Source organism: Oryx dammah, unplaced genomic scaffold, assembly GCF_014754425.2.
Source record: "Oryx dammah isolate SB20612 unplaced genomic scaffold, SCBI_Odam_1.1 HiC_scaffold_14, whole genome shotgun sequence".
In the NCBI taxonomy this organism is placed as follows: Eukaryota; Metazoa; Chordata; class Mammalia; order Artiodactyla; family Bovidae; genus Oryx; species Oryx dammah.
The window spans coordinates 16177615-16190108 of record NW_024070198.1 but is presented as its reverse complement, the minus strand read 5'-3'; the positions used below and the strand labels follow the sequence as shown (position 1 = coordinate 16190108).

The 12494-nt window shown below is 43.2% G+C and overlaps 1 protein-coding gene across 43 annotated transcripts in view; it reads left to right on the top strand.

Annotated features, from left to right (window-relative positions):
• Positions 1-12494, top strand: part of SORBS1 (sorbin and SH3 domain containing 1) — a 232866-nt gene that overhangs the window by 167853 nt on the left and 52519 nt on the right. For 34 of the 43 annotated variants that reach the window (XM_040254592.1, XM_040254588.1, XM_040254591.1 and 31 more), the window contains 4 exons: positions 3694-3741; positions 3860-3989; positions 6114-6228; positions 11897-11980. In XM_040254592.1, coding sequence (XP_040110526.1) covers positions 3694-3741; positions 3860-3989; positions 6114-6228; positions 11897-11980 — 377 coding nt within the window. The remainder of the gene's footprint in view (positions 1-3693; positions 3742-3859; positions 3990-6113; positions 6229-11896; positions 11981-12494) is intronic. The other 9 variants (XM_040254614.1, XM_040254594.1, XM_040254606.1 and 6 more) reach the window with 1 other exon arrangement.

Sequence of the window (12494 nt, the reverse complement as noted above, 5' to 3'; positions counted from 1 at the left end):
ACTTTCTTTGAAAGGACTCGGAGAAATAGTGAAAGCAGGATTTCATGCATAGACAATATCTGTGTTCGTAAACAACTGGAGAAACATTTCGTTTAGTGTATCTTAACTATGGTTAAATACACACACATTTGGCTGGCTATTTCATTTTAGTGTGTGTTAACTATGGTTAAACACACACACCTTTGGCTGGCTCCGGTGTATAAAAATGCAGAAGGTGAGCCTTACACCCAGTTGCATCCCCATCTGTACCAGCATAAACGTAGCCTGCCAGGAGAAGGTACAAGAAGCAGCAAGTGGAAGATGTAGCAAGCGTGACTCAGTTTTACCCATTTCCCTAGAGAAGAGCAGGAAGAAAGCTAGAAGGGTGGTGGGGTAACCCAAAAAACTTGCTTAAGTGTCACCAGGGAAGGGGTGGTGTGGAAAATATAAGAGCAAAGGTCTCCAGGGCTAGAAGTCACCCAGGCCAGCACTGCAGCGTGTGACTTTCACAATACCCTCCCCTGCCTCCTCCTCAATAAAGAGTCTATTCTATTACAGTGGAATAGCTACAGTTCTCCCTGGAATCAGGCAGATGGGGCTGGGCTGAAGGTTACAACAGAGTCTGATCATCATCTAAGGGCTGAGGAGCAGCAGAGGTAGGGAAGTGGGGTTGGAAAGACCTGAATGCATTCTTGCTTTGTCTTCCACACTGTGCCAGAGGCAAATTTTCATAACCTCCCTGGGCCCTAATTTCTTTGTCTCTGAGATATATACTTACATACCTCCAGGAGTTTTTCCAAGGATTGAGTGAGGCAATGTTAGTAAATGACCAGTTACTATTAGGCATTTAATAATGGGAGCACCTATTATTTTTATTCGTAAACATACGTAAAGTTTTCTTCCATTAGATTTACAAGACAAACAAAAATTCAAGGAATAGATTATGCACCCCCTAGCACTAGTCCAAATTACTAATGTTCAGATGAATCTGGGCAACTTGAGTTTGCCCACCTGAAAGTCAGTGAACTGAAATCCACAGGTCAGAGGTGGATCCCATGGACACTGGGAAAAATGAAAAGCTTGTTCATGGAGATGCCCCTGCCCTGTGCTAGCTTGAGATGGAGATTTCTTTTTCCACTTACACCAGATAAAGAAATTGCTTTAAGAATGTTCAGGCATTCAAACTTCTCTCTTGTCTTCACCCCTTCCACCCCTCTTCTTTCCTACTTCTCTTTCAGGCCTTGGTGTGCGGCTTGTGGGATTTTAGTTACCTGGCCAGGCATTGAACCCAGGGTTTTGGCAACGATAACACTGAGTCCTAACTGCTGGACCACCAGGGAAATCCCCTTCCTCCATATTCAAACTTTCAAAATACACAGATTAACTCCCCCAGCCATGCTGTCTTTTGTTTTTGTTTTTTGTTTTCCATCTCAGAACTATTTCTCATTTTCTTTTAACAAGTGTTCTAGAATTCCACATTAGAAAAATCTTTAAAGAGCTGAGAATTAAAAAAAAGAAAAAGCCTTGAATATTTAAATGCTGTTTTTCCCCCGTGAAAACTCTGCTTTTACCTTTAGAACCAGATAATAGTTATAAATTAACCCTTACCTTATCATCTGTTGCTAGGTTGTAACTTCTCCATGATTCAAAGATAGACAGGGTTTTGAGCTAGAATGCTAGGCTGGATTTTAAACAGTACCTACATTGGTTCCTAACTAAGCTAATTTCTCATTTGGCAGGCACCATTTTTCCAATCAAATCACTACAATCAAAGCTAATTTTTAGTTTTCTTTGATGCTGTGGTATCTTATCTGTATAATAATCAGAAGCTCTATTGAAAAACAAAAGCAGCAAAACCAACAAGAGCAGGCAACACAGAAGTCTTCAGAAGAGTACTCTGAAACATCTATTTCTGGATCCCACTTTATCTCTTCTGCCCTATTTTCAAAAGTTAAATAAGCTCTCATGTTCAGTTTATAGCAGGGAAAGGCTTAGCTATATTGGTACAAGAACCTTAAGCTCTGTTCAACTTTAAGGATAAGAATTAGCCAATATCAAAGCAAAAAGGAGGAGGAAGGGAGGGAGGAGAAAAGATATCTCAGTACCCAAAACCTTTCCATTTTTGGAGCTGGAAAACCTGAGACAGATACAATAGTGAGAGGGGAGGAGAGGTAGGAAGGGAAATAGAGACCCTGTTTTTGAATAATACTGGAAAGAATAGCAGTGTTAGCTTTATGTACATTTTATAAAATATTCTTGCCTTTTCGGCTTTGAAACTTAACATGGAGACAAAGGACTGGCCGTCAACATATTATATTGGGTTCTCTGACTTGTCTTTGCAAGCTAGTTCTCGTGCTTTGTTATTTAAAGCTGTACTGATTTAAAAGAGGAGTTGGGTCTTTATTCCACGTTCATGAATTCTGAATTCAGGTTAGTGAGCTATTAGAAAATGCAAGAGGCTATTTCAGCCTAACTGTTGTTGGAGAAATGCTTTGGAGGGGTCATCATGGATATAGTGACTAAATATCCTGGGTTTCCAGGGCAGTCCCAGCTGAAAAACCTGTTCCGGTGAGAGTACCTGTGGTCTCGTTTTTAGTTCCGTGCAGCCATGACCACGAAGGGTTCAAGTCTTGATTCTGCAAGTCTTAGTGCTCAGGTCGGTGTTCAGCTTATTTAGAGACCTGTGCTTACAGTGGCTCTCGTGGTAAAGAACCCACCTGCCAGTGCAGGAGACGTAAGAGATATGGGTTCAGTCCCTGGGTCAGAAAGATCCCCTGGAAGAGGGCATGGCAACCCACTCCAGTATTCTTACCTGGAGAATTCTATGGACAGAGGAGCCTGGTGAGCTAAAGTCCATAGGGTGACTTAACAGATACACACACCCCCCACCCCACCCCCACCCTTGGAGAGCCATCTCCCACCACAGAAACCTGCGTGAGTTTGACTCAATCCAGAGTCACAATTTAGACACTGACCCCAAGTGGCACTTTTGCAGAGCAGATTATGTGAGGATCTGCTGAGGGCATGTGGGGTTCCAAGGAAGGAAGGCTATTTGAGGGACTCATTTACAGTGGAATCAAAACAAATGATGACAAGGGGTTTCTCAAACTGTTTTCTTAGCTGCACTATCACTTTGCTAAACGATTTTGTTTTGAGTTGGCCCCAGAGTTCATTCAGGTTTTCCCGTAAGCTGTTATGGAAGAAACAACGAACTTTGGGGCCAACTCAATATATGGAACCTTAGCATATGAAATGAGTCACAGCTGAGCCAGGCAGCTAGAAACCGCACCTGGGGCCTCCCCATCCCACCGGGCAGGCCTGGGGACTCTGAAACTCAGCAGCAGAGACCAGAGACAGTGCCAACACCCAGGCATCCATCTCAGCCTGTTTCCCACTCAGCCAGGCTGAGGACCAGCTTTGCTTGTAGAAATTCTCTTGAGAGGACCTTTGGCTCTTTGTTCCCATGCATTTCTGGGTGTCAGGGGCAGTCCTTCCCCAGGATTTGTGAGTGCACCTTTCTGACTACAGGTCTGTTCAGTTGGGTGGGTTCTCCAAACCCAGCTCTGAACTGTGTGGTTTGCCATGGTGTAGCTTCTGGTGCTTGGCTCCTTCTCTGGGCTCCCAGGTGTGGCTGGACAACGGTTGGTGTAGGATGGTGGCAGTTCTCTAACCTGAGCCGGATGTCTCCTGATTACGTTTTGTTTTGTTCACTAGATGATGACTCAGATCTGTACTCTCCTCGATATTCCTTTTCTGAAGACAGTAAGTGGCTTAGAATTTCTTGGTTGTGGGGGTGGAAGGGAGGGTGGTGGACGAGGGAAGGATCTCCCTGTTTTCATCCATTTTAAAAGTCTTTTGCACCCACTTTTTCCTTCTCCAGCCAAATCTCCCCTTTCTGTGCCTCGCTCAAAAAGTGAGATGAGCTGCATTGATGGTGAGAAGGTAGTTAAGAGGTCGGCCACACTTCCCCTCCCGACCCGCTCTTCCTCGCTAAAATCAAGCCCAGAGAGGTAAGTGTTCTCATAAGCTCCGTGATTTTAGGTTCTAATACACAATCTCTTTCTCTGAGTCAGGCAGCGTTGGAGCCAGGTGTCAAGCAGACCTGAGTTCGAATCCCTGCTCTATCACTTATTAGCAGTGATTTATTTTTTTGACTCTCAATGTTCTCATCTGTAAAATGGAGAAACGTTTTACATTCCTCTGGATACTGCAAGGATAAAACAAGATAATGCATGTAACATATCCTGTAGTCCTGGCTCATGAGACGGGCTTAAATAATGTTGACAATAATTATCATCACTCTTTCCCTCTTCACAAGAGGAATATTGAACTATAAGATTTGTCATGTGTTTTAATACTCTCTATGCATAGTGATGGGGCCCATAGCAGAGAATATAATTTTAAAATGAAGCTACACTTTTTAGTATCTCTTTATTTATTCAACACATTATCAAAACATAAGGCTTCACGGTTGAAATGATATTTGTCATTTAATGCCCACATTAAATGACCCAGTTGTCTTTTACTGAGTCTTATTTATGCCCTTGGGTAAGAAGGCAATGGCACCCCACTCCTACTCTTGCCTGGAAAATCTCATGGATGGAGGACCCTGGTGGGCTGCAGTACATGGGGTCGTTGAGTCGGACACGACTGAGCGACTTCACTTTCACTTTTCACTTTCATACATTGAAGAAGGAAATGGCAACCCACTCCAGTGTTCTTGCCTGGAGAATCCCAGGGACGGAGGAGCCTGGTGGGCTGCCGTCTATGGGGTCGCACAGAGTCAGACAGGACTGATGCGACTTAGCGGCAGCAGCAGCATACCCTTGGGAGCAGCCTCCAGGGTATCTGGACCAGTGTCCCAGGCATCTCCCAGCTCCATTTTCTAACACTTCTCAACCCAAAATAGGTTCTGGCTAAACAAAATTATTTTCCCTTTAAATATACACTGTTTCATACCTCCAAACTTTTTCCATCTTCATGACAAATGAATGGCTATTTTTGAAATCCCACATATATGTACGTGACCTCTGCCTCAGAGTTTGATAACTAATCTGAAAGGAAGGCTGGGTGTACCTGCAAATCCTTACAAGTGCATTCATTAAGCATCTACTGGGTGCATTCTGTGTGCGATTGAACAAGTTGCTATGGAGGCACATTGAGCACATAATCATTGTCCCTGCCTTCAAGAAGTTTGTAGCCTTGCAGGAAAAACTGATTATAATCACAGTGCAAAATGCAGTTATGTGCCTACATGAAAATTTTGCAAGTAATTTCCAAGGCTTCATGTATCCTCTGAAATCCCCCACTGGATCAGGTTAAGTACCTGTGCCAAAGGCTGCATTTTGGGTGATTACCAGGGTAGGGTGTGGAATAGGGAAAAAGAACATGGTTATAATAACAAGTGACGTTTCGAACTTCCATGGCAGTTCAGTGGTGAGGACTCCATGCTTCCAGTACAGAGGTTGCACGTTCAATCCCTGATCAGAGAACTAAGATCCCACATGCCACACGGTGCGCCCCAAAACAGACAAAACCAAACCAAAGTGTTTATAGAGTGGTTACTGTGGGCCTGGGGTCTCGCAAAGTGATTTACATGCTGAGACATACTGTCTCATTAATCCTTGCAACAACTGCACTTACCAGCTGAGTAAACTGAGTTCAGTAGAGGCTGAGTGCTTGGCCCAGAGGAGCCAGCTAGCAAGGGCTGTAGTAGGGTTGGAACCACAGCTCCCTGGCTCTGGGTCCTGCATTCTCTCTCACTGCACCAGCCTGAGCGGGAAGTACAGGCATGTCTGGGAGATGATAAGCCCCTGAGAACAGAGCAAGGTGAAGGGTTTTTTCCAGAGCACTCTTTGCAGCTGCAGCTGCTACTTTTCTTCTCTTTCTTGTCTCCCTGCTTCCTGGTGCCTGGTTGTGAGTACGGGACACCTCAAGCCTTTTGTGAAGCAAACACAGGGATCTAACTGGTTATTTGAAGAAGGAAACCAGCACAACTGAACGCTTTGCGCAGAGTCCCATTTTGTGCCTCGGATATAAAAATTCCTTGATTAAACCACAGTCGGCCAAAGTCGTCAGAACAGTTGGATGCCAATTTTCATGAGAATAGCTCTAATAGGATTTTCTTTCTACAGGACTGACTGGGAGCCCCCAGATAAGAAAGTGGATACAAGAAAATACCGCGCAGAGCCCAGAAGCATTTACGAGTATCAGCCGGGCAAGTCCTCTGTTCTGACCAACGAAAAGATGGTAATGTGCATATTAAAGTGCTTTTGTCTCGCCCTGCCCGAGTTCTTTAATCCGGATGCATTGTGCGCTTGGATTACATTCTTTCTCCATTGAGATAGACTTGCTTTGTTTAGAAGACAGTGGCAATATGAAGTATTTTTACTCTTTTCATTTGGCAGGTGTTCACAAAATAAGTGCTGAGAGTCTGCATTGAAAGAATCCTCTCATTGTGGCTTTGTTGCTGTTTCTGTGCATGATTTTCACTAATTTTAAATCTGCTAGTGTAAAGGTTGATTTTGCTGCTTTTTTAAAAAACATCTAACCATTCGTTTATCAGGCTTATTACTAACCGGACTAAAATTGTAGTTTTAGAGGTGACTCTTACTTGAACATGCATACATTTTGTTGAAGTTACAAGTACATCATTAACAACCAGATAATTAATATGATGATGTTACTTGGCGGGGGGAAAAAGCCCCAGGCTGTTAGACTGTGGCTTTTAGGTCTTCCTTTTCTGACAAGTTCAATAGAGAGGACACATTGCATGTTCCATCTGATTTGTGGTTTCCTACACAAGTTCACATCTCCAAGCAGTTATCAGTAGGGAGAATGGCCTGTATGGGCATAGGAGACCACCCTGTAAAGACAAGGGAGAATTTTTACAAGCTGATGAGTTTCATATCTGCCCGTCACACTTCCTTTTATTCACCCTTCATTAGAACAAGCTGGTTTCAGAATTCTGATCATGGTTAAAGGGACCTCCAAGGCTCCATAAACCCTGCCAGCCCTCCGGCCTTTCTAGCAGGAGGGAATTGTCATGCTGGGAACTGATTCTCATTAAAATGTAGTTACCACACTGAGTCCAGAATAAGAAGGCCCCTGAAATGTGGGTTCAAATTCTTCTCCCTCCGCCTCTTTTGCTCTACATGTTTTTAAGGAATAATTGATTTGACTTTTACTAAAATACAAAGGTGACATCTTTAAAAGCACAAAGGGGTAAGTAATTTTAGTTAGGAAAAAAGGTTCAACAGTTCACCAAAATGCTTCAGAGTTGTCATTCTCCAGCATTTACTGTGCACCGAAGTTATTTTAAGCAAAAAATTCTGAGAGGAGTAGAGAATTTTGCCTCTGTCTCCTCCCTTCACTGCAGGTTCTCTCTCTGTGAGAAGGTAATAAACACGGAAGGTAACCTTCCACACAGGTCTTCCTAGAAAGAAAGTTATGTCCTTTGAGTATGTTCCTGATACTTGAATAACAAGCAAGGGACATACATCCCGTATCCGTACACTCCCGTGCTTCCAGACTCTGTAGGCCCCTGCGTGCTTTTGTTTTGGCGATATTATTATTCATAGATGGTCATTGCTGTTACTGAAAGCTTTCCTCTTAATTTCTCCTTTGTTTCCTCTTCCTTTCCTTGGTTCCTAGTAATTTGACCACTACTCAAAACTAGGGGGGGAAAAAACCCCAAATCCATAATTTTGTGCTCATTGATACCACAACAGTCACAGTATCCTCCATATCATAGTCCTTGGGAACATTTATATTGTTTTCAGAAACCCTGAGGAGTAGCTCACTCTGCCCACGGGCCCCACTTTGGAGAGCTGTGTGACCATATGCGTGGATGGTCAAGCACCCTCTGGCTGTTCCCACACAGGAAGCCCCCTCCGGCTGTACCAGGGCCTGGGCCAACCAGTTAGGACATAACACCCAAGGCCGGCCGCAGAGGAACATTGCTGTCCAGCTGTTTCTTCCCAAAGAGTAGTTTTTCACTTTAGAGAGAATCTTCATCTTTTCATAGTCTGTTCTTCACAGAGGTGGCATCAGTCCTTCATTTTTGAATTTTCCTTCCTGCTGTTTTTGCCACGTGAACAGGAAAGTTGGAATGGGAGTTTCAGTGTGAGTCCTGCCTCTCGGTTTCAGTGTTTGGTTTGCCAGAATTTGAGGGGCCCCTTCTTCCCCAAGCACCACCACCATGTTCACACACATGAGCACACACACGTTTTTGTGGTGGTTAGCTGTGAATAAGTGTACTAACTAGAGACAGATAGAGGATCTAAATTTTCTCCCAGAAAGGCACATCTTTTTCTTATGGTGGAGAATCCCTATTTGCCCCCAGTGTTTTTCCAGCTGGAGGTGCTTGTGTCGCTTAAGCCTGGCAGTTTGAACTGGGACCTCACAGGCACATCTGTCCTGTTCGCACAGAGGGCTGGCGGGTAGACTCTGAAGATTGCCTTAGCAGTCCTCTTGTCCCCGCAGCAAACCCACAGCATCCCAGACAAACACTGTGCTTACCTTCAGAAGATTCGCAGGAGATTCGCAGCCGTGGTGACCTGTTCAGCTATTTGACAAACTCATGTGAAGTTCTTTATTACTGTTTGGCCTCCCTCTTATTGTCGTATGAGCCCATTTTCTTCTGGTCTTGGAGTTGGAGAGCTACTGGTTGGTCCCTGCTTTGTCAGAAATAGGTGTTTTTCAGGCTGTGGTCCTTTTACATACTTCCCTCCCAAGTCCCTTACAGAACTGAACCTCAGCTCAATTCAATAAATATGTACAGTTGACCCTTGAACAACACAGGTTTGAATTGCACAGGCTTAAGCAGACGCAAGCACCTCCAGCTGGAAAAATTGCACAGTCAACCTAATTGTGGATTCTTTTCAATAGTAAATGTTATAGCCCTGCACGACAGCAGTTGGTTGAGTTTGTGGATGTGGAGGAAGCCTGGATACTAAGGGCCAGTAAATTATACTGTAATTATACTGTAAATTATACTCAGATTTTCTACTGCATGCATCCCTGAGGCCCAGGTTGTTCAAGGGTCTGCTTGTAGAATTAACATTTATGTGCCAAGCCCTGGGCTAGATGTTGGGGTTCCTGCTCCCATAGGGATAACGTGAGAAGGACAAATGTAAAAATCATTATTATAAACACAGTATTTATTTGGAAGTGTAAAACAACTTAGTTTCTTCCCAGTTCAGAGTCACCTTGGGCTCCTTCCTGACTTTTCAAGTCTGTCTCTTGCCCTTATGTTAGCTTGGTATCATCTGCAAACTCAGCAGCCCCACCCCCTTCTCCTGGGGAGGATGAGAAAGGTAAGCAGCACTGGACTAGGAATTGGAAGGTTTCTGAGTTCCAAGTTCAAGTTCAGACACTGCCTTATGTCTGGGGGCATCATTTAACTTTTCTGAACAACCACAGTGTTTTCACCTGTAAAATGGAATTATTATCTGGCCTGCCAACCTCACCGGAGCATTGAGTGAGAGGGCCACATGTGATAATGTGGGTAAAAAAGATCTGTGAGTATAACAAAGTGCCATGTAAATGAACACGCCACATTCAGATTCTTTAATTACAGTCTGAAGCTAGTCTCCGGCTCCCATCCAAGCAGCAGAACTATTCTTCTGAGCGATCAAGCATTTTCCTCATGAGTCCCCTGCCTTTTCTGAGGATTTTGCCAAGCTGGGAAAAGATAGCTCCCTGTCGCAGAGACCTCAGCCTGGCTTTGTGGAATCTGCTCTGCCTGCCAGAACAGACAGCCTGCTCTCTATCCAGAAGGACAGTCCGCTATTTGTCCATTCTGTGCTTGGACCTAGAAAGGAATTATCAGTGCAGAATCAAGTGCTGCGTGGTATTTAGCTCTTTAGCTTTCTCGCTGGGCAGCTCCAAGGGCTAAGGTTGGCTGCTCTGGGTGCAAGCTGGTTGACATGCCTCCTGATTCAATTCTCAACCCATCATTAACCTTGGTAATAAAACAATCTGTGAACAACCTTTGACAATAAAATGGGTTGATTCTTTCAGAACTGAGTACCAGGACATTCAGGCAGTTTTCTGAAAAAGTTGGTACATTTTATTTTTAAAAAATAGGAAAAAAAAAAAAAAAAAAACCACAACACCCAAATTCTTCCCAGGGAGCAGTTTATAAGTAGTCTTTTAAAGTAATAAACATGAAATAGGTTTCATGAAGCCCTGTCATACAAGGACCTAGGGTGTCCCCATGTCTAACCTGACCATCCTAAATGGTCTTGTCCTTGTCGGTATTGCACCTCATTTCACTGAATAAATATAGATTGCAGTATTTTACAGAATTACAGAATCCACTGAGATGGAACACACATTCTCCAGATTTTAAGCTCCTCTGCCCATAAAGACAGTTGGAAGAAGGTTTAGTCTGGATGCAAGAGGACAGAATGTTTCAATACACATTTTCCTTTGATTTCAACTAACTTCTATTCAGTTAATTTCAGTTAAGAGTTATCTATCAGATCTTTCTCGGTTTAAAGCAAAAGTAGAAATAATAGTAAAGATCCTTATAGGGATCTTAGAGACTGGTGAAGGTCGCTAAGAAAGTTTACAGCCATTTCAACAAGCTGCAAAAGCCCCGTTACCTGAATGTTAAGAAAAATGTGTCCAGAGGAACTGCTTTGTGAAGGAGTCACTTGGAGATGTGTCCACAGGACGTGTGATTTCCTTTCTATGTGTTGCGGTCCCGAGGGCATGATGTTTCTTACGATGTTTTCAATCTCAATGGAAAATGTATATTTTCTATTTCATATTGTCAGGAATATCACCATTTCTCTCTTTTGTGACTATTAAAATTTTTTGAAACATATACACATAAGTATTAAGCCTTGAGCCTCTAACACTTTCATCTGATGTGATCATATCTCCAGTTTATTAAAGGCAAACTGATTTGCTTTCCAGGCACTCATTTTCCAACTAATTATTTCCAGAAACATATGCTCTTCCACAGAGCAAGGTACCAGAACTTTATAAATATTTGACGAAACATGAAATCCCAAGGAATCAAATTATCAGTCTGTGAATTACCTCTTAGAGCTGTATAAAATGAGAAAGCTAACTTATTTTTGTAACATAACCCAGAAGTTTCTCCCCCGTGTTGTACTGTTATCTGTCTTGTTCAGCTTTTTCCTTTTTTTCCCCCCAGTTCTTTAACATTTATCTCTTAAAGCACAAGGTATATCTGTCTGTGTTCATCCCCCATGGATGCTTGTTTAAAATGTTTTTTCACTTGTGTCTTCTGTTTTTACTTCTGTCATCGTTCACTTTACTCTGTGTGGGACTGGTTTCTCACCTACTCATGTGCCATTAAAGATGCAGTATTAACAAATTGGCTTTTATAAAAGTGTCAGTATTTGCTGTTGATTTTTGAAAACCTGAAGACAGCCTTGCACATAAGCACTAAAACCGTACTAGCCCATAAAACGTGTTTGCTCTACTCATCTGGTGTAGATGGCTAAATGTTTGGTGTGTTCACCAGGTTATTTGCTTGTAACTCTTAGCTCTTTGGAAAGAGGAAAGAGGGGCTCTCTTTTCTCCCACCACTCTGACAATTAAGGAAAACTGTCATGCCCGTGTTCAGATGTGTTGAGAGGGCAGCCGTGGGGTACAGTGCTCTCCATATGTGTCCCTCTGCCCGGGGACGAGTGAACAATTCCTTCACTGCTGCCTACCTCAGTGTGCCTGTTTTCATAAACACATCCTGCCCGTTTCAGCTCCTGATTTTGCTCATGTCTGTTTTAAAAAAAAAAAAAAAAAAAGATGATTGCCGCTGTTGAATGCAGGTGCTATATATTTCTGGAAACCACTGCATCTCTACTGGCCGGTTCCTATGTAATCTCTGCATAATGTTATCCTTCTCTCTCTTCCATTTCCCTGTCACCAACCCCTATAGAGTCGGGATATAAGCCCAGAAGAGATAGATTTAAAGAATGAACCTTGGTATAAATTCTTTTCGGAATTGGAGTTTGGGAAGCCGGTAAGTTTAATGGCCTCAGTGGTTATAGACACCTTTTAAAATAATGTGTTGATGCTTTGTTGCTGCCGAAGAACCAGATCTGTTTGTCAAGAGTTCAGGAAGTGGGGAACAGCTTCGTTGGCTGTCAGTGGTGGGATTGTCTGTTCTCACTACAACCTGTGAGCTTTCCACTGTTTTACTTCACCAAGAAGGGACAGTGAGCTCTGGGAAGTGTTTCTTGCTAGAAGATTTCAGGGAGACACGGCTAAATCATTGCTTGTCTTAGGACCTCTCACCACTAGCAACAAATGTCACACACCTTGTAGATTGCATTATTTCAGGCTTCGGTTCAGTCCCTTGAACAAAGGCTTCACAGTGTGCTGAAGACAAGCAGGAAAAAGCGTATACACTGAGAAAGGCCAGCAGTGTCCCTGTTTTAAATAGAAATTGTAAAAACACACATATAAGAGAACTGACAACTCAAAAGGAAAGGGGCCTTTCTGTTCACAGGTGGTCTGAGAATGCTCCCCTGTTA